Here is a 22,238-nt window from a genome sequence, read left to right on the forward strand (position 1 = left end):
AAGGAAGAAAGGGTTCTCTTGTGACCTGGAGCTGCCAGCTGTGGTCGACACCCTTGCAGGGGGCGGACTAGCTAATCCCTGGGGTGCCCCACTGGTGCTATGGGTACAGGTGTGGCTGTTAACATCTCTAGAGATCTAGGTCACACACATCTCTGCCTGATGGAATCTTGTTAGTGCAGAGTCATTTTAGAAACAGAGACACCTCTAAGGACAACTTCCCTCCCTCCCGACAACAGCACACGCAAGAGCAAAGACCAGGGCAAACCCTCTGTTGCCGTTCAGTCATCGGTGGGTAGCCCATTTGCCAGGCTGTGGTGTTACTGCGTTTTCTCCTACCCACCTTTCATACACTGAGTGAGGCAGAAGGGGATAGTGGTTAGAGCTCAGGGCTTCGCAGCTCTGCCAGTGACTTTCAGTGCAACCTTGGGCAGCTCCCAAACGGGCTGATTCTGCGCAGGCCTCAACTTCCATTAAAGCAAAGAGCATTGAAGTGGCTCTACCCCTCGGAGGATCAGGCGCGACACCCCCTGCAAATCTCCATGCCTCAGTTTCCCCATCTGTAAGGTTGGCTGAATGGCCCCTCCCTGTTGGAAGGCTAAATTCCCATGAGGTTGTAAAGCACTCGGAGAGCTGCGCATGTCAGAAGCCACAGAAGTTCAAAGTATGATTATCAGAATCTCTTTACGGGGGCATAAGTGACAGCAGGCCGGCCTGGCTGACACTGATCAGCTGTTGCGGTTACGTAGGTTGGCTGGGGAAAGTGGAGCTGGCTTTTGTCTGATGGATCCAGAAAAGGGGGGTAGGGTAGCTGCTAATGGGAAGCAGGCTGTGTAGCTGTCCAGAACTTCCTCCCTGGCTGGAGTTAAACTGTTAAGCAAGAGGGGAAAGAGAGCTGAATAATCAGAACTGCATTCCTCGTAACTCGGAGACATCTTAACGACCTGGGGTCATCTAAGCAGCCTGGAAGGGATGCCAGGTTCAGAGGCAAAGCTGTGCTGCCGGAGGCCCAGAGATGAGTCAGTGAAGAAGGACTCCCAGCTGAGACAGGCTTAGCAGGGCTCCTGCTGGCTCAGTGAGGGGGCGGAAGGGAGCGATCTTGTAGAACGGCCGCCTGTGAGCCCACACAAGAGGTCTGTATTTCATACACAACACACGTTCATGTCCACACACGTGCACACACAGGGTGAGCAGCCCCCCGCCAGCGTTCTATTAAACATCGGAGTCTTCTCTAGCGCCTGGCCGCCAGCCGACAAACACACATCATTCCTGTGGGTGTTGAACTCCAGTCCTTCAGAGTCACCCCCTCCGTGACCCAATGGCATTCCCCGTGAATTAGCAATGACACCAAGTGATCCGTGAGGCCGACCCCTTCCCCGTGGAGGCCTCCATTGAGGAAGGAAATGTTAACAACAAGGGACTGGGAATCAGGAATGCTGTGTCCTAATCCCTGTCTTGGCATTAAACTGCAGTGTGGTCTTGGTTAAATCATGTATTCTATCAGTGCCTCAGTTTCCCCATCATAAAATGGGGATAATGATCCTGTCTTTGCCACCCAGGACTTTTGTTAAAACGAATGCTTGTAAAGTCTTTATGTGTCCCACACTTGGAGCGCGTGGGTATTTGTCTCCCTCTAGTGTTCCATGTACAAGGATAAGAGTCTACTACTGCTACCAGAGTTTCCTTTAGCTCAAGCAGTAGATGCTCATGCTCTGGAGGCCCAGAGTGGGTTAGACATTAAGACCCCCCAGGTGCTGTGTAAATGTAAATTATTAGTGAATTATTATTATGCAAATATTATTATTATTCTCACACAAAGTGGAATTAGACTGTGGAACTCATTGCCACAGGATGTTGTTGAGGCCAAACATTTAGGAAGACTGGAAAAGAGATTGGATATTTGTACAGCTAACAAGAATATCTAGAGTTATAGCAGTTAATGTTCACAAATTTTGGAAGGGATATAAAGCCTCAGGCTGGGTTTAATCCAATCTTTAACTGTAAGGGATTAGGATGATAATGAATGTGTGTGGTGAGGGAGAACCCATGGTAGGGTTCTTAAACCTTTCTCTGAAGCATCCAGTGCTGGTCGCTGTCAGGGAGACAAGATACTGGGCCAGATGAACCATGGGCAGATGCACTCTGCCAGTTCCTATGTGGGAAGACATTTTTACCTCTTGAAAGGAGACAGTCCCAAGATCAGCAGTTACCTGCCAGGCTGGCCTCCTCGCTCTGCTAAGGCTGAGCGATAAAAATAATAATAATGAAGAATCATAGAGAGAGACGAGCTGATCAGAACTTCCTCCGCATCAAAAGAGAATCCTGGGAATGGGCGGCAGCTGAATCCTTCAGGAAGCGGCACGTCCCTGGGACTTCAGTGCTACACCGTTCTGGTGCTGCAGTGGGTGATGCGAGCCAACTTGCTGCACTGGCTCTGCTTTGTAACACTTCAGTGGGAAGCCAAGGAGCGCAGCTTGCAGAACCGGCTTAGTTCTGGGAAGGGCTGCCAGCTAAGCCGGCGCCTTCAGACGTGATACTATCTTGTAACTGCATCGAGGCTGAGGATGATGTGAAATGCCTGATTTTTCACCTGGGAAGCTCAATATTGTGATTCAGGCTGTCAGGTTTTTAAGCAAATTGTTTCAGCACTCGTGACAGGCCCTGGAGACCAAGATCCGTTTGGTATCTCCAGCCTGGGGATCAGCAGCACAAGACCCCTCGCACTGCCTGTGCCAAGAGCAGATGCCACCCTTCATGCTGCCAATCAGAGTGCCAACTCAGACTCCCTCCTCCTGTACGTCATGCCCCTCACTGACCTCCCAGCCCCCTGCCAAATTTCCAGCATTGAGCCCTGACAGTTCACTCCAACTGCAGCCCCGTGTAGTATAGAGTTTCAGTCACTTGTCACCTGCCTCAAACCAATTTGCTTTTCATTCTGCTAAGAATAAAGAATGCTTTTTTTATACAGTGGACAATTAACCTGTGGAACTCAGCGCCACATGATATTACAGAGGCAATTAAGGAGAGAAATAGAATCTGCAGGTTCATTAGCTACTATCAGAATAAAAAGGGCTGTCTATACTCCAACCTCGTGATAGAAGGTCTGATCCAATCACTCCCATTAAGGTCATTAGCAAGACTCCCATGTACTTCAGTCCCATAAACTGTTCTCCATCTAGGAACAAGAAGAAATATTCCCTAGATCTAGAATATTGTATATTAAGTACAGTGCCTAGGTTCATGCCGGGGCTCATAGGCAAATACAAATACATGATCGTCTGAATTGCATGTAGCAGTTTTGTACCTACCCCCAAAGTACCCAACATTGTTTATTATTATTTATCACTTGTATTAAGGTAGCACGTAGAGGCTCTAACCAAGCTAAAGGTGTGGGGTTAGGTGCTGTACAAACGCACAGCGAGAGGCAGTCCCTGCTCCAAACAGACAAGACAGACGAAGGTGGGAGGAGAAACTGAGGCAGAGAGCGGGGAAAAGACGTGCCCAAGGTCACACAGGAGTCTGGAGGCTGAATGGGGAGCAGTCCTCAGGTCTGCTGAGTTCAAGCCCACTCTGCCTCAGGCAGGGCTGCTGTGCCAGATGGTCCAGGGGTCTAGTGTACTTCCTGCCTGGCAATTCCCACCTACCAAAGAGACTCATTTGAATATCATTTTTCTGGGGATTACAGTCACGGCAGAGCCCTGCTCTGTTGTATCCTTCCACAGCAGCGCTTGCTGTGCACGTCCTCTGGGTTCAGTGAGCTGTTTCAAGTTCTGAAGCACACATGGCATTCTTGGAGGCTAATTTTAGACTCGTTAGTGTCCCAGGCTGACATGGAGGGCGGGGGCAGTATTACAGAGGCAGCTATGCTGCCTCAGCCCAGTGGGTTTTTTTAATGCATATAAATCAAGACACAAATTGCAGGCGAGGTTCAAAATGAAAACTGTTAAACCCCTTAGGCCTCAAGAAGGCTAAGGACTTAGTCACAGCAATCGACTACAGGCCAGCCACAAAGGCCTCCCGGCTCCTCGCCCAAGGATCGGTTGATCCCATGAACTTGGAGGCCAATCCTGCACCAACTGGACTCTATGGCAAAACTCCCATGGATGTAAATGGTCCAGGATTGTGGTTGCCTTACACTAAAGCCACAGGGATGATGTTGGCACTTATTTAGCACCGCCTGTCAGAGGATCTCAGCAGGCTTTGCAAATAGCAGGTAGGTAGTTCTCATGGGACATCGGTGAGGGAGGTCAGTCCTGTTCTCGCCATGGAACATATGGGGAAACTGAGTCACCGAAAGAGGCGTGGCTTGCCCAACATCACACAGGAGATCTGGAACAGATTTCGGACTAAAGCTCACAATCTCCTCACACCCAGGCCTGTACTGTAACCTCAGGACCATCCTTCCTCCATCCGGATGGGGCCTTTTGTCCAAATAACCATGCTCAGGAGTTCCCTAGGACTTGACAGCTTCAAATCTCTGCTGGAATATTCACTACTGAATCCCAAAGCACCTTTACAAATAGCTAGAGAAGCTCTTCTCAGGGTTCGCTTTGGCACTGGATTTCAGTGTTATTCTGGGGCGGATGCTTATCAGCCCAGAGCAACAGAGTGTAGGACAGGAGAGGTGACTATTAGGGAGTATTAGTTTGGCAGAATCAATACGATGCTTAGGTAGCATGGTGAAGGGGGGCCTTAGAAATACCCTTCAGGTTTTGGAATGGGATTAGCTGCCTGGAGTTTTGGCACAGGCTAACAGCTCCCCTTACTGTTTGGAAAAGCATCACCAGCCAGATAGAGAGAGCATCTATCTGTCCAATCTATGCTATTTCATAGATTCATTCATTGGCTTTAAGGTGAGAAAGGACCATTGTGACCATCTACTCTGACCTCTTGTATAAGACAGGCCAGAGAACTTCATCCAGCGCTTGCAGCATCAAGCCCAAATTGTTTGATTGAGTTAGAACACGTATTTTAGCAAGACACCTGGTCTTGATTTAAAGATCTGAAGGGATGGAGCATCCAGTACACCCCTAGGTGAGTTGTTCCAATGGTTAATTACCCTCCCTGTTAATAATTATTGCTAATTATTTGTCTAGCTTCAGTTTCCAGCCATTGGATTGTCTTATGCCTTTTTCTGCTAGATAGAGAGAGTGTCTCCTCTCAGAAATCTCTTCCCCATGTTGCCTTTTGAAGGGATCTATCACAGCTGCTAAGCACCAAAGCATGTCCCAGGGGGTTCAATGCACGCCAGGCCATTTTTTGCCTTTTCTATTCTGTTTGGGGTTTTATTTTCTGTCTGCTCCTGGAATCCTGTGAGCAGCAACAACATTGTCTGGGAAAAGCCTCATCCAAAATGTGGGATCTGGACACCATCTGATCACCTATGGTGAGACATTCCAAACCTGGAGTTCCAACACCAAGGAGGGACTTCTAAGCTCTACCCCAGCTCTGACACTGGTCTGCAGGGCGACCTTGGGCAAGGCACTTACATCACCATGGATTTATCCTTACAACACCCCTGTGCTGAAGGGAAGTGAGATTATCCCCACTGTACAGGGGGAACCAGGAGAGACTAAGGCCCAGCTCTTCAAATCAACCTACATACCTTGGACCTTAGGTCAGGCCAGGCATGTAAGGACTGCTACTGGTAAACGTAACCCAGCACAATCTGCCAGGGGTCGGGCGTGGGGTTACTAATCCAGGAACCCCACCGCTGAGCAGGTGTGGGGCACTGGAATGAACAACAACATCCACACAGGCGTAACTCCAGCTGGCACTGACGCTGTGCAGCTGGTTCTGGGCTGAACAAAGGCTGCGGAGAAAGCTCTGCCCTCTGGCATCTCCTGCAGCTGGGCTGGCTTCCAAATGGGGACCTTGGTACTGCCAAGGGGGGGGGTCTTTATGTCCTAAGGGGAGCCTCTGTCTCGCTTTTTCCCCACTTAGGTGTATGTGCTGAAAGTTCAGGTACGACCGCCCGTCGCCTTGTTCAAGATGGAGACGCTGCAGCATGACATGGTAATGGAGGCGCAGTGGCACTCACACCATTGCCTTTTGAGACGACAGCGGCCAGCCCAATAACTGCGAGGACCTGCGCCTACAGAGCTTGCGTAGGTCACCCAGGAAGCTGGTGATAGAACAGGGACTTGACCCCAGGTCTGCCAAGCACTCGGCGAATGCCCTGGCCATTGGCCCAGCCTTCCTCTGGCGGGCAAACTGGGGTACTGGGACAATTTGCATAGTGGGGGTGCCGAGAGCCACTGAACCAAACTGTAAACCCTGTAGATGATGGAAACCACTTCAAGCCAGCCAGGGGGTGCAGCAGCCCCCCTAGTTCCAGCCCCAAGGCACACAAATACCCCAGGAGACCAGGGCTAACAGACCTGATCTTTGTGAAGCCTTCCCGGCCCCGAGGATAAAGAGGTGCCCTCTCTGAGGTGCCCCCATCCTTTAGCTTTCCCTCCATCCCCCACTGCGCCAAGGATTGGTCTGCAGCGGGCTCCGCCCCGCCCCCTCTTTTCTCTTGCTCTCCACTCGGAGAAATACGGCAGCTGCGCCTGCACACGGTGCCTTACGGCCGCGGGCGTGTAGCGAGCCCTCCGCAGCGGCCGGGCCGGTTGCAGTCGGGCAGGTGGAAGAGGCGAGGCCGGGGCTGGCTCTGCCCGGGGGCGGGGGGTCGCGGGGAGCCCGGCTGCAGGGCCCGCGCCTGCCTTTGCACCCCCAGTGTGTGGGGGGGGATCCTGCGTGGGGCGGGTGCTGCATTAGAGCCGCCCCAGCCGTCGGGGGCCAGGAGCTGGAGGGAGCCCCAAGGGCGGGGGGTCCCGGGCTCGCCCCCCGGGGGCTGCCCCGCTGCTGAGCCCGGGGCCTGGGGGGGCCGAGGGGATGGAGGGGCCGGACTGCGGCGAGCCGCTGCCCCCCGACCTGAGGGAGCTGGAGAGCAAGGTGGGGCGGCGGCCCCCCGAGGGGCTGGTGCGCTGGCTGCGGGAGGACCCGGCCGCCGCGCTGCTCCGGGAGAGCCCGGCCCGGGGGCAGCGCCGGGGGCTGGCCGGGAAGATCAAGGCGCTGAAGCTGGAACTGGTGAGTGTGACTGGCCCCCCCCCCCGTCCTGCCTGGCCTTCCACAGCCCCCAACTCCTCCCCTGCCCCATCTCTTCCCCCCCAACCCCTGGGGCCCCAGTCTCCTTCCCCATTCCCTCCTCCTGCCCCCTGGGGGGCCACAGCCCCCAACTCCTCCCCTGCCCCATCTCTTCCCCCCCCAACCCCTGGGGCCCCAGTCTCCTTCCCCATTCCCTCCTCCTGCCCCCTGGGGGGCCACAGCCCCCAACTCCTCCCCTGCCCCATCTCTTCCCCCCCCCCAACCCCTGGGGCCCCAGTCTCCTTCCCCATTCCCTCCTCCTGCCCCCTGGGGGGGCACAGCCCCCAACTCCTCCCCTGCCCCATCTCTTCCCCCCCCCAACCCCTGGGGCCCCAGTCTCCTTCCCCATTCCCTCCTCCTGCCCCCTGGGGGGCCACAGCCCCCAACTCCGCCCCGGCCCCATCTCTTCCCCCCCCCCCAACCCCTGGGGCCCCAATCTCCTTCCCCATTCCCTCCTCCTGCCCCCTGGGGGGCCACAGCCCCTCAGCCCCCCCTGCCTGTCCCTCATCTCCCCCCATCCCCTGGGGTGCCAACCTTCCTTCCCATTTCCCCTCCCATCTCCCCCCCTGGGGCCACAGACTCCTTCTCCCCTTATTCCACCCCCACTCCTCTTCTGCCTCTCAGCCCCTTGGAGCAATACCCTCCCCTCTTTTCTGCCCCATGGGAAGTTTGGGGACAATAATCCCACTCTCTACCCTCGGGGTGTGTGTGTGTGTCACTGATATTCTACTGTGCCCATCACCGGGGTGCCTGGGCCCTTCTCTCTAGACATGGGAAGGTCTGTTAGGGTGGGAGCTAACCTGGTTCTAAGCTCGGACCCTGGGGCTGTTAGAGGAGATGCCAGACCCAGGCCGGAGTTCCCAACTCCCGGGTGCAATTCTCAGCTCTTGGCTTAGTTGCAGGCCCAGAAAGGCAGAAGGAGGTCGGGTGTTGTTACCCAGCCTGTGCTGGTCACACATGACCGTTGTGTCTCAGGGCCTGATCCTGACCGGAGCTGAGCGCTCTCGATTTCTGTTGGCGCTCAGCACCTCTCAGGATCGGGCCCCCCTCCCAAGCCAGACTAGTGCCTTCTGGCGTTTGGATGGAAACACCAACTGCTCTGATTAGCTGAGCCACTGACGTGAGCACGGGTAGGAGCTGCCTTTCGTAAGGGGATCAGCACACAGCAGCAGCTTATTATATGGCATTTGATTTGATCGGTACGTTGGTAACTGAACACTTTAATTGGGCTGGGGAGAGTGGCTGCAAGAGCAAAACGTTTTAAAGGGGCCTCCAGATAGATATTATCAGAGGTGTAGCCGTGTTAGCCTGGATCTGTAAAAAGTGACAGAGAGTCCTGTGGCACCTTATAGACTAACAGACGTATTGGAGCATGAGTTTTCGTGGATGAATACCCACTTCATCAGACGTATGATAGATATTACTGCTCTCCTTGTCTGTCTGTCTAACCATGGCCATTTAAAAACGTATCCTCCGGGAAGGAGGAAAGTCTTGTGGATAAACCACAGGGCTGGGATTCAGGAGACCTGGGATTCAGGAGACCTGGATTCTTTTCCTGGCTCTTCCACTGAATTTCTTGGACAAGTCACCTCATCTCTTTCTGTGCCTCAGTTTCTCCACCTGCAACTCTGACCTGTGGCTCATGTTAAAGCAGAGGATTTGTGGGCTCTGTTGTCAGCTTTGCTACTTGCTAATTTTTCAGGCACAAGTCTCTCACCTTGCCCGTGACTCAGTTTCCCCTGCTATAATGTGGATGTAGTCACATGCCCCTACCTCATAGTGGGTGTGGGCGGGGCTACTTTTGGCTCATGAGTGTAAAGTGCTTTGAGATCCTCGAAGAGAAGAGGGCATAGAAGAGCAAAATATTATTATCCAGCCGAAATTTGGTACGCAGGTTTTTCTTCCCAAAAGAACAGTCAAGACTGAATCATCTTTAAAATGTCATTAGGGACAGAGAAGGGGGCTAGCGGAAATAACCTTTCTCCTTCCACATATCGGCTGCTTTTTTGAGTCGCTGTTTTTCGCTGTTGATAGATGTTCTCACCCTACTTAGCCCTGGGAAGGGGGAGCTGGCATCTGTTCTACCTCCCGCATCGTCAGCTGTGTCCTGAGCACGGAATCCTAAGGCTTGCAAAAGGCAGTAAGGAAACAGCTGGCATGCAGCAGCTGGTGGCTGACTCACAGCATCGCTACAGGATGACTTAGGAGACGGAGAGTGGTTACTGCAGTCAGTCGAAACGGAGGGGGGAGGTTAGAGAGGGGGAGGGTGAATGATCCACTTTGGGTGCTGTGAACTGGCCAATTTCCAACCCCCTTACTCTAGTGGAAGTTCTTTAATGATTACAAGGGGTTAGGACAGGGGTCAGCAACCTTTCAGAAGTGCTGTGCCGAGTCTTCATTTATTCACTCTGATTTAAGGTTTCGTGTGCCAGTAATACATTTTAATGTTTTTAGAAGGTCTCTTTCTATAAGTCTATAATATAGAACTAAACTATTGTATGTAAAGTAAATAAGGTTTTTAAAATGTTTAAGAAGCTTCATTTAAAATGAAATTAAAACGCAGAGCCCCCCGGACTGGTGGCCAGGACTGGGCAGTGTGAGTGGCACTGAAAATCAGCTCGGATGCCTCCTTTGCCACGCGTGCCATAGGTTGCCTACCCCTGGGTTAGGATCTCATCGGAAAGACGCTACTTCTGACAATGCACTGACCCCCACCACTGTGCAAGGGCATCGGCTCAGCAGTCGCATAGAAGGAAAAGAGTCACTACCACAGCCACTTCCTGCAGCATCCAGCATCCCTTCCAAAGTACTAACCCTGGGATTCAGATGTGCTGCCTGGGAGAAATACTCGTGTTGGAAGATGTCTGGCTGCCGCTCTCCACCCCAGAAGCAGCTGCATGTGAGGGGAGTTTTATGGCCCCAGGTTTCTGAAAGTGCCTTGCGATAACAGCTGTCTGTCTAGTATATTAGCAGATGCGAACTTGAACTGGAAACCTGAATTTGAAACCTCTCCCCTTCATTGATCTCTGGGGAAACTTGGGATTTGGATCCAATATGGCCCAAGCGCGAATGATCAGTATTAAACATTCTCCCCAAATGGCCTCCAACCCAAACTCCTCAATCCTGTGCTAGCACGAGACCTAAAAAGAAACCCCCGGTGGAAAATTTACAATCTCCTTTCAGCTTTAAAAATCTAAAGTGGTATTAGTAACGTGGGATGATTTTTATGTAGAGGGCCAAATTCATCCCTGCTGTACCAAGGGATGCTTAGGCTCTGTTTGTTGTATCTTGATTGATTCTCTGTCCCGTGCCATGTTTGAGTGGACAGGCGTGCTGTCGCTTTAATAGAGCAGGGACTCTGAGTCAATACATTTAGCCTTGCCTTTATGCTGTGAAGAATCCGCCACCCTCCATCAGCGCCGCTCTCCACTTCTTGTTAAAGTTGCAAACCAAAGCGGGGAGTTCGAAATGGGGTAGGAAGATTGAGGGGACTTGGGGGGGGGCAGTTGTGTCAGCGTGTTTAGCAGTGGAGAGCCCTTGTTGTCTTGGTAGGATGTAATGGGAATTGTGGTACCATTTAAACATCCTTGCTGGTAGAGAGCCCAAGCACTGAATGTGCTGCATGGACTGACCTATCCTGCCGCCCTGGTGATTGAGGGTCACCGGCAGGGCAGGGACACCTCTGGGTCTGCACAGTGCCTATCACAATAGGATCTTGGTGCAAGACGAGGGATCTTAAGCACTATGGGAACACCTGCATATTTTCACCTTTCACGCCTTGGTTATATTTGACTGGCTTCACGTCCTGGTTGCTTTGCATCTGCTCTGAACAGGTTTTAGCCTTCTGCTGAAAACGCATGCCCGTTTAGCGTCCTTTCCCTGCCACTGACAGAGGGGGCCTGGCTGGTGATACTGACAAAGTACCTCCAACCGCAGGGAAAGCCAGCTGAGCTTACTTCAAACCACTGTTTCCTCTTAAAGAGGCACCATCAACAAAAGCCCTGCTATGTTTACAAACCAATTTCCTCATCTGTGTTGCTGATGGCGCCTTGGAACGTGAGAATGGAGACCTATTTAAAAACCTATTTTTCACCATTGCTGCTGTTTACCAACTGGTCAGTTTCACATTTCATTTCCAGTTAGTTTCATTTCCTTTTTCTCATGCATAAACATAGTGGGATTCTGGCTACCTCTGGTACTTCCCTAGCTCCCTGTTGCTGCAGGATCTAGGTCTAGAATCATACCGAGCCTCACAGCCCCCCTGTGAGGTGGAGCAATTGTTATACCCATTTTACAGGTAGGGTATTGAGACACAGGGAGAGGAAATGAATCTGGAGTAAAGCAGGGAATTGGTTTATAGCCTACCTTGACTCTTGTAATTTTTTATTCTGCCTGATATAACTGTGGCTGTTGTCCAGATCCATATACGGGTCAACTCCCTTCTTTTAAATCTGCTGAGATCCACTCTGTACATGGGCTCTATGCACACTCAGTTTTCCCAAGCTCTTTAATCTGTTTAGTTTGATTTCTTCACTGTGTGGATCATGTGACAGCAAAACCACAGATGAAAACATCAATAGATTAATCACCCTCCCCTCTGGGAATTCATCAAAGGAGCTACTGCTACCTGGCAGCTGATGCTCAGAAGCATTCTGCCACACTTAGAAATAACCCCATGGGAGCTGTTTTGCTTCTCTTGGTTGTTAGAGACCAAAGCTGGGCCAAGGAGGGATTAGGGTGAAGATTCAGGGGCGGGGCCGAAGAATCAACATGCTCGTGTTCGCAACCTACGGCAAAGAGATCTGGCCTGTTGGGCTTGGATTCCCGAATGCTGGGCACTTGGCAGATCAACTAGCACCTGGCACCCGTTCAAGCTAAAAATCCCAGCTGTCTCTTCATCCAAACTGTATCGAATCTGGTGCTTGGTCCAAACTGGAACCAAAACTGGAGAGGCAAGTTCTAAGACAGGGATTCATTTAGTCCCTAACCCTGCCACCGCACTCCTCCACTTCGGGAAAGATTGGTGTGTAGATCTGCAGCATCTGACCCTTCCTCGCATGCCCTGATGAGCGGAGAAATCGTTAGCAATGTTGACATGTAAACGACCAGCACGGGGTGCAGTTCACACCTCAGGGAGCCAGTGTGTCTGGCTATCTGCAAACATCACTGCAGCGGTTACGCTCGGCTCACATTGGCAGAGTGGGCTTCACCACTAGAAACTTTGCGTTTCAAGTACCAGCTGAGACTCTGGGGAACAGTAAAGGGGTGCAGCTGTGCCCCTCCCCGCCTCTGCTAGCCCCCCCATTCACCCCGCATTTTGGAAATTCTGCTGTATGGCAGCAGCGGCTCTTTGAAGAACACCTGCGGTGAATCTTTTAAAGAAAACAGGCGTCGTGTGCAATGTGCTGGCGACCTGCGGCGAAGCCATTTGTTCTGTGTTTTCCTGAGGCCTGTGAACACTTCCTGGACAATGTTTCCTTTCCCCCGATTCCTCCATCTGTTACTTCCCCTTGCTGAGGTCTGTCAGGCTCACTGATAAGTCATTCCGCCCCCTCCTCCATCACAGCTCGGAACATGCAGCCCCAGGCCAGTCGTACTGAGTGCTCAAAGGAAACTCGAGCTGGATGTTTCCGACCGGATTCCCCTCGCCCCCCCATTCTCCTCTTACCGGAGCCGAGGTTGCCATGGGTAGGGTAGCAGCCATGTGGCTACGCTCAGCAGCCGGAGACGGGGGTCACTCTGTCACCAGGATGCGACCACAGTTGGCTTGTGGGCAGGGGTTATGCTCCCAGGTGTGGGCATGAGTCTTGGGCCGCTCTTGTGGGGAGGCAGTGAGGAACGAGCGGGGGAGGAGGATGGTAAACGTGGAGTCAGCGGGTACGTCTACACTGGATAGGAAATCCGCTGTAGTGCCAAGTCTCAGAGCACAGGTCAGTTGCAGGCCGTGAGCTACCGGGCTAAAAATAGCAGTGTAGCCATCCCGGCCTGGGCTCTGGAACCTGGAAGGGGTCTTGGAGCCCAGGCTCCGGCCTAAGCCGGTACGTCTACACGGCAGTTTTTAGTTCTGGAGCCCCCTGAGCCTGAGTCTGAGCCGCGGTGCCGTGGGATTTGTCTTTGCGGGGTAGATGTGCCCAGAGAGGGGGGGAAAAGATGCATTAGGTCAGCAGTTCCCAAACTGGATTGGCTCACGTCCCACCTTCTGAAATAATGGAGGCTGAAGGGCAGCGTGCAAACGTCTCCTTCTAGTGCCTGTTTCTTTTAGGGCTCCATAGGGGTCCCTTCTGTAGGGCCTCCCAGCTCGGTATGTTTTGAAGGGGGCTGGTGGAGATGGAGCTGGGGGACCTGAGAAGAGAAGCGAGGTGGGCAGGGGCAGGCGGGAGGGTGGGAGGACGTGAGGCTTAGGGCGAGTTGGGAATTTTTTCACCCCACTCTTTTTGGATTTGTCAAAACCAAAACTTCTTGCAGGAATGCGCCGGTTTCGTGGAACCTTGCAGTGAGAGAGAGTCCTTGGGGCCAGGGTGGAGTTTCGGTCAAACCCCCACCCTAGCCTGCTAGCCAGCGCAGTCAGCTGGGATGTGGGCGAGCCAGGTTCAAGACCCTGCACAGTGAATATTTATACTTACCAAGTGGAAGGGCTTTGACAGGCGAGAATGAGAGAGGCCTACCCTGGAATCGCCAATAGCCCGATCCAGGTCTCGCACACCCCGGTGATTTCCCTGGAGTCTGGCTGTTTGGGGTGGGGGGCTCCGGTTTGTGCCGATGGAGAACGGGGAAGTTTTTTGAAGTCCCAAAAGTATTGTGATTGGGGAAAACCATTTCCTCTCCCCCTGATCTAATGAGGGCTGGGTCTGGCTGGAGAGCAGAGGGGTGTGTGTGTGTTGTGCAATGGGGCCAGGAGGGCTGAGGGAAGGGGTTGAGAGGTGGGGAGTTTAGGTTAGAAGGGGGCAGCTTCAGCTCCAATTCGCCCTCATTCCAAGGCTGTAGGTTCTGGGTTCCCTCGGAGCCAGGGAGCCCTAGCAGTCCCACCGCTGCCCCTGGCCGCTCGGGAATGGCTTTCCCCCAGGTCTCCTGCCCTGGGCTCACAACTCCTTCCTCTTGGCCAAGGGATTCCCCGGCCCTGCTTTGTAGTGATGCAGACAGGCTTCTCCAGCCCAGCGCTCCCCTGAGCCCATTGTCCTGCACCCCGAGGTGCACTCTCAGGGGCCTCCCAGGAGGACAAACTGCTGGGTTTTGTCCTGTTCCAGACGCAGCTCCCAGATTAACACCTGGCCCATTCCCCATCTCGTCTGCTGCTCCCTTGAGCACCCGTGTCCTTAAATGGGCCGTGCCGTGGAACGGGGTTAGCTGGCCCCAGGCCCCACATGCCCTTTGAAAGGGAACAGAGCATCTTGTGCCAGTGCACGGCCGCATTTGGGAAGCCCTGCATTAGCTCATCCGCCCGGCCCCAGCGCAGGATTGGCCCTTCCAGATGGTTCACCAAATCCCTGAGCGGCCTAGTTCCAAACGCTCCGACGATCATTATCGTGCCTGGGCTGTCCGGGCTGCTGCCAAGGAGCCGGACCCTGCCCCAAGGACCTTACAATCTAAGGAGACGCCGAGAGCCACCAGGTGAATGCGGGTAGATGTGGGAAGGACCCGGAGACAGGGAAATGATGGCTAGCTGCAGTCCAGCACACCGCTCGCCTCACCGTGGTCTAGCTTGTGGTAGGCAGCAGGGGAGAGGGGAGTTTTAGTCCCCGTGGTGAGGTTACTGCCCGTCCCTTTTGGGCCGCGGTTCTCAGCCTGGGGCCGTAGGTGGCCCGATTAGCGCACAGCTGTTGCCCAGCTGTGTGCTAAAAAAAATATTCAAAATTTGCCACTGTGGTCTGGAAGCCGGCGCCAGTGTCTGGCAGCCTGCTGGAGCGCGCCTGCCAGCAGGGGGCGGGTGAGTGCAGCGGGGGTTAGGGGGCGGGAGAGTGGGTTTGTGGGGAGGGGGGATGCTCTGGGCAGTGAGGGGGTGGGGGCAGTGGGTAGTAGGGGTTTGTGGGGGTGCTACAGTTCCCCCAGGTTTTAGGCTGCCTGGCCCTGCGTGGTGGGATTTGGGGTCTGGCTGCCAGGCCCCACGCCCAGGCCTCTGCTCCTGGCCCCGCGCTGCGGAGGGGTCTCTGGGCAGGGGGTGCTGGGCATAGGGGACTGCGGGGGGCTTTGCTGTGGTTCTCAACCTGCAGCCCATGTAACATATGGGGCCACACAATGATAGAGGCTGAGCGGCACTGCTTTGGGGGTGCTAGGTCACAGTGGGGGGATGTGTGCCCATGCCAGATTTCGTCCTTAGCTACACTTCCTCTCCTGCCGTGGCACTCGCCCCTCCGGGACGTGTCCAGCTTGGCTCCGTGCTCGGCCGCACCCAGCCTGCTTTGATCTTCCAAGCAGGCCTCCTAAATCGGCCCTCCCCTGCCGCAGACCTCGTCCAGCTCTGCTGTGACCCCCTCCCCTTGCCCGGCTGCGGGTTTCCGGCCCACGCTGGGGAAGCAGGGCCGCGTTTGGCAGGGAATGTCTTGGCAGGACGGGATTTCTGTTAGCGAACCAGATGTCTCAGCACCCGTTGATGATACTGCAGCGGGCCTGGCCTCAGCCCTCCACTGGCCCGACTCAGCAATTCAAAGCAGGCGGGTTCAAATAGCAGGGCGTGTGCCCCCCCAGCCCCCGCCTCGCCCCCTTGTCACGTCCTCTGCTCCCCCCTCCCCAAGCCTCCCTCCCCTACGCTGGTGGAAGTTTAAGGAGCTAGTTAAAATGTCATTCTCCCCTTCCCCCCACCAGACCAGAGCTGTCCCCTCCAGCAGGGGGCGGTAGGGGGAGGGATGGACAGACACCCCCCTTCCCCCAAACACACAGAGCAGGGCTATCCCCTTGGGGGCGGGGGAGTAGGTATGGACAGACAGACATTACCCCCTCCCATCCAGCAGGGGGCGGTAGGGACAGATAGACAGACAATCCCCCCCCCCCACACACAGCAGGGCTGTCCCCTCCAGCAGGGGGCGGTAGGGACAGATAGACACGCGCCCCCCCCCCACACACAGCAGGGCTGTCCCCTCCAGCAGGGGGCGGTAGGGACAGATAGACACCCCCCCCACACACACAGCAGGGCTGTCCCCTCCAGCAGGGGGCGGTAGGGACAGATAGACAGACACCCCCCCCCCCACACACACAGAGCAGGGCTGTCCCCTCCAGCAGGGGGTGGTAGGGACAGATAGACAGACACCCCCCCCCACACACACAGCAGGGCTGTCCCCTCCAGCAGGGGGCGGTAGGGACAACCACGCGTGCCCATGCCCCCCACCTGCTGCTTGGAGGAAGCTTTTCCTGGTGTCACGTTACAGCCTAGTTGCACCAGCCAAGCCCATGGAAGTGACCAAAGCGTCGCTCCCTCCTGCGGCGGGTGAGGACAGGAGGTAAATAAGGCTAATAAGCTGGCGGGGGCAGGGGCTAGGCAGCACGGTGCCATCGTGCCAGGGCCTGGGCACGGAGGGATGGTGCCTGGGGTGTGCGTGTGATCCCAGTGCGCTTCAGTGAGGAGCTCCCCCCCCAACACTGCTAGGGGACTGGGGTCTCCGATCGCCCAAGCACGGGAACTTGACGGGGCTTGTCTTCGCCCGAGGATTAACCCCCTCTTGTCCACACACCACACGCTGCGCCCGGGCTAGCCGGCCCCGTGGAGGGGGGTGGTGCTTTCACCCAGGCTGCTGACCAAAGAAACGGTGGAAGGGGCCTCCCCCCTGCCAAAGAGGAGTTTGGGCTGGGCCAGTGTTCCCAGTCAATCTGCTGGACGTGTCCCGCGCTCAGAGCAGCGGGGGAATCAAGCCACGGGCCTCAAAGCTGCAGCGGGTTCCGTGTGCAATTGTCCTCCGCCCATCTGACTCTGCCCATCTAGCTCCCGCGCCAGCCTCCGAGCGCCCCTCCAGCCTGTGCATCTCCTTAAAGCCAATCCGGCCCAGGGCAGCGTCAGACAAACGGGGACGTTTGGGGCCACTGGGGCAGATCCAGATCTGGGTGGGGGTGGGAGGCAAACAGTCCCCCCTCCCCCCAGCACCACTGCACGCAGCTATTTATCTGTCACTCCTGCCAGGCCGCCTCGCCGCCCGGCTCCCCTCTCGTAACTCTGACCATCCGTGCAGTGACTTTCTGGTCTGTACCCGCCTGGGGAGAGCCCACGCTCCCCTCCCTCCCACAGGGCCGCCAAGCTGCATCTTCCCCCGGCCCGTAACGCCTCGCCCCTCTCCCAGTTGAGATGTGGGCTGTCATGAGTGGTTCAGGGAGGCAGGAGCCTAGCGTGTCCGAGCGGAGTTATATGCCTCAGTCCCACCAGGGTAAATCTGGAGTGACTCCTCCTGGTGCAGTTACGCCAGTGTCACAGAGCCGAATTTGGCCCCAGGGGTGGCGATTCGAGGAGCAGGAGGCCGCAGGGTGCGGCTGCCCTTTGGGATTGTGGGATAAAGGGCTTGAGCTCACTAGGCCCAGGCCAGTGCTAAAAGCCCTTCCTTGGTTAATCTCCGAGCCCCCACCCAAAAGTACCTCCAAAGGCCCAGTTGTCTGTTACCCCATCCCCACCCTAAGGGTAGGAACAACAAGGGGAGGGTGGCTCTATGATCCCCTTGCGCCTCCAGTGTCCTCAGATCCTCCAGGGTAGGTTAGAGCAGCCTTTGAGCTGCTCTAAGTTCTGCTCTGGGGTGTGACAAGAACCACTCCAGCACTCCCCTTCCCAGCCCCCTCTTTCAGGGAGACCCCTCCAGTGTCAAAGCAGACTGCACTTGTCCAGGTGGGGCTCACGCAGCCACCACTGCCAGGGAGGGCGGAGGAGGTGGTGATTTGTAGGATCCTGAGGGGGCTGGCAAGGCTTCTGGGGGGTTGCCAGTTCCAACAGGCTGGGCCTGTCTCCGTGCTGTCCTGCCAGCTCTGCTGGGGATGGAGCAGCCGAATTGCCTGTGGGCGGAGATAGCTTTAGCGGCTCTGTGTAGCTATGGCTCCCATCCCCGTCATATCTGAGTGCCTCCCAGCCTATGACGTAATTGTCTCCCCCTCACCAACAGCCCTGTGAGGTAGGGCCATGCTGTTATCCCCTTTGTAGAGATGGGAAACTGAGGCACAGCAGGACTAAGTGGCTTTCGGTGGGCCGTCTCTGTCGGTAAGCTCTCAGGGGCAGGGAGTGTCCTTGTGCCTTGCACGGCACGGAGGATGCCCTCGACACGGGGTCGGTGTGAGGGCCGCCCCTCCTCGTGCTCACCCTGTCTGGACGGCCACGTAGCCCCGGCTCACGCCGAGGTGAGCAAGAGGAGGAGAGGGCCCAGTGGACGGTAGCAGAGGAGCAGGAGGGGGCTTTGTGGGCCCCCACGAGGCTGGCACGTTGTCAATCCATTCCCTCCACTGGAGGCTTTGGTGGCACCTCTGTCTCTTCTGTTCTCTGCCTGGGGCACATCCCAGCCTAGCACCCTGAGGCCTGTCATGCTTTGCTGTAATTCCAGCGTGTGGGGGGTGGGTCTCTTGGCGAGCGCCCTCGGGGAGACGCCGGGGAATAGGCTGACCCGTGTGCCCTTGGTCTCCCCACCCAGGCCTACCTGCGAGCCATTGACGTCCAGATCCTGCAGCAGCTGGTGGTGGTGAACGAGGGCATCGAGGCCGTGAAGTGGCTCCTGGAGGAGAAGGGGACCCTGACCAGCCACTGCAGCAGCTTGGCCAGCAGCCAGTACAGCCTGGTGGAGAGCCAGGAGACCTCGCGCCGGGGCAGCTGCACCAGCCTGCAGGACCCCGCTGAGAAGCTGGACAGCATCTCCGTCGGCAGCTACCTGGACACGCTGGCTGACGAGATGGACGAGTACAGCCACGGTGCCACGGAGCCCGTCCTGTCCTCCACGCCGGGCAGGCCGGGCATCCCACCGGCCAGGCTGGAGCAGGACTGGTCCAGGAGCGACCCACACAGGGGCTTGCCCAGTCAGCCAGGCAGCCCGCAGGACAACCGCAAAGCGGAGCAGGAGTGGCTCCGGATGGACCGTTCCTCGGCCCGGCCTGCCCAGGAGCAGAGCGCCAGGGACCCAGCCAGAGCAGCGACGCAGCCCCAGGTGGCCAACGGCTTCTTGGGCAGACAGGCTCCTGCTCTGGAAGCCAGTCAAGAGGCCCAGGGGGAGAGGCTGAGCAGGGGCAGCCCGGCCCGGACGGCCTGGAGGAACGGCCAGGTCGACGTTGAGCCCTGCAAGCTCAACGGCAAACTCCACCTGGAGTACGACGCCCACTGGCGCTGGGTGCAGTCGCAGGACGACGTGACGTTTTTGTAGCCCCTGGAACCTGGCTGGCGAGGGGCTGCATGGAATCCCCCGCGCCCGCCCAGATGAGCACTCGGCGTATGGAGCGGGAGACCAAACTGGCTGCATTGGGCTTCCTTGAAATTCCCCACGAGCTTCAGTGGGAACAGCCTGCGGAACGCTCCACGTCGCCCCCTTTGCAACGTCCCGTTTCCCTCGGGGTCGGCGTGGGACCTGTGCGATGCCAGACAGTGGCGCTGCGCAGCAGGAAGCTGGACTTCTCCTGAATAGCGAGGCCTCGAAGAGAGGTGATCACACTAGGGAGGTAACCGGAGGAGCAAGGCTGCAGCTCCCATAAAGGCACTTTGGGCTCACCCCCCTTTTATTAGTGCAGATGCTAGCGCAGGATAGAGAGCACTTCTCCGCTGGGTCGATCCTGCAGTCAGCCGTCACCCTCGGCTCCAGGAGGGGAGGGTGGTGGAGTGATTAGAGCATGGGTCTATTCCCGGCTTAGCCCCTTAACTTTGCTGTGCCTCAGTTTACCCTTCTGCAAAATGGGGCCGATACGCTACCTGCCTCGCTAGAGTGGGTGTTTATTGACATGCCAGTAGTGCCGCACAGGAGGCAGGTGGAGACCCGGCCCGGGGAGCGCGGAGGCCCGACCGAACAGAGCCTGTTGGAGCAGGACATGTTAGCACTTGGGGCATCGCCGCCTTTGCCACGGCCGGGGCTGGGATGTCACGGGCTGGGCATGACCTCACAGGAGGATCGGGCCAGGACAGCGGAGTGGTTGTAGAGAGCGAGCCCCTTTTTCACCAAAGCACCCAGCTTGTTTCTAGAGCCTCTACGCTTTTCTTTTCTGCGCCTGCTGCCCCACCCCACTCCTATCCTCACCCCCAAACCAGGCGCGGGGGCTGGGGTGGCCTACAGGGCCCCCAAAAGCCCCAGTTGCAGCCGGGTGGGGATTGCCCCAGGAGCAGGCACTGTGGGGAACAAGCGTAGGGCTTCCCTCTGAGGATGCTGCTGCGAGCCTGGAGCAGGGGCATGCTGGGAGTGGGGCTCAGAGTGGAGTTTGGGGGTGGATTGTAGGCAATGCTGCAGGCCATGGGGAGCTGGGGAGGCTGCTGTAACTCAGACAGGCCGCCAGGGCTGCCTATGTTATACGGGCCCTAGATCAGCCCAGGATACTAATGCAGCCCGGCATATTGGGCTGCATTAGTAGGAGCATTGCCAGCAGATCGAGGGACGTGATTATTCCCCTCTATTCAGCACTGGTGAGGCCACGTCTGCAGTATTGCATCCAGTTTTGGGCCCTCCTCTATAGAAAGGATGTGGACAAATTGGAGAGAGTCCAGCGGAGGGCAACGCAAATGATTGGAGGGCTGGGGCACATGACCTACGAGGAGATGACACTAAACTGGGAGGAGTGGAAGCCATGCTGGAGGGTAGGGATAGGATACAGAGGGACCTAGACAAATTAGAGGACTGGGCCAAAAGAAACTTGAGGAGGTTCAGCAAGGACAAGTGCAGAGTCCTGCACTTAGGACGGAAGAATCCCATTCACTGTTACAGACTAGGGACCGAATGGCTGGGCAGCAGTTCTGCAGAAAAGGACCTAGGGGTTACAGTGGACGAGAAGCTGGATATGAGTCAGCAGTGTGCCCTTGTTGCCAAGAAGGCTAATGGCATTTTGGGCCGTATAAGTAGGGGCATTGCCAGCAGATCGAGGGACGTGATCATTCCCCTCTATTCGACATTGGTGAGGCCTCATCTGGAGTACTGTGTCCAGTTTTGGGCCCCACACTACATGAAGGATGTGGAAAAATTGGAAAGAGTCCAGCAGAGGGCAATAAAAATGATTAGGGGGCTAGAGCACATGACTTATGAGGAGAGGCTGAGGGAACTGGGATTGTTTAGTCTGCAGAAGAGAAGAATGAGGGGGGATTTGATAGCTGCTTTCAACTACTTGAAAGGGGGTTCCAAAGAGGATGGATCTAGACTGTTCTCAGTGGTACCAGTTGACAGAACAAGGAGTAATGGTCTCAAGTTGGAGTGGGGGAGGTTTAGGTTGGATAATAGGAAAAACTTTTTCACTAGTAGGGTGGTGAAGAACTGGAATGGGTTCCCTAGGGAGGTGGTGGAATCTCCTTCCTTAGAGGTTTTTAAGGTCAGGCTTGACACAGCCCTGGCTGGGATGATTTAGTTGGGAACTGGTCCTGCTTTGAGCAGGGGGTTGGACTAGATACCTCCTGAGATCCTTCCAGCCCTGAGATTCTATGATCAGGAGTGGCAGAGCACAGAATCCCCCCTGGTGCGTATTGGGTCAGATCAAATTTATAACTGCCCAGCCCCCAACCTTGCCCGGGGATCTGTAAGTCCAGCTTCCCCTCCCCTCCAGTCTGTCTGGCTCAGCCGAGTTGTACTGCAGACGTAAGCAGGTGCAGTTAAGATGTTTCCCCTGGCACACCTGGAGGTAAAGACGGTGCAGCTGGACCTTAGCGAGATGATGCATGAGCCAGAATGGAATCCAGCCCGTTCTTCCCGAGCCAGGTTGGGTTTATTCCAGGGCTGAAAGCAGAAAAGTGATTCAAACGTTGTTGTCATTAAAATCAACCAGGGGGAATCTGAAGCCATTCAAGGAGCTCCCTCGCGCCATTTTTTATGTGGGCACTTTCCATCGGAACTGCATTTTAAACCAGTTCTCTTTACACTTCCAAACGCCTCTCCATGCTGGGTAGAAGTTAAGCCTGGCCATTGGCCGGCTACAGCTTTCCATTCCATCTTGAGCTGCAAACCTGCCCCAACCATAACCCAGGGTGGAGAACCCGGAGTTGAGGG

At 55.8% G+C, this 22,238-nt stretch overlaps 1 protein-coding gene across 1 annotated transcript; it reads left to right on the plus strand.

The window, feature by feature from the left end:
- The first annotated feature begins 6,876 nt into the window (after positions 1 to 6,876).
- On the plus strand, positions 6,877 to 20,718 carry LURAP1 (leucine rich adaptor protein 1). The gene is made up of 2 exons (XM_045027607.1): positions 6,877 to 7,071; positions 18,714 to 20,718. The coding sequence occupies exons 1-2, from the start codon at positions 6,877 to 6,879 to the stop codon at positions 19,431 to 19,433; spliced, it is 915 nt and encodes a 304-aa protein (XP_044883542.1). The 3' UTR covers positions 19,434 to 20,718.
- Positions 20,719 to 22,238: the final 1,520 nt, after the last annotated feature.

Source organism: Mauremys mutica, chromosome 8 (assembly GCF_020497125.1).
Source record: "Mauremys mutica isolate MM-2020 ecotype Southern chromosome 8, ASM2049712v1, whole genome shotgun sequence".
In the NCBI taxonomy this organism is placed as follows: Eukaryota; Metazoa; Chordata; order Testudines; family Geoemydidae; genus Mauremys; species Mauremys mutica.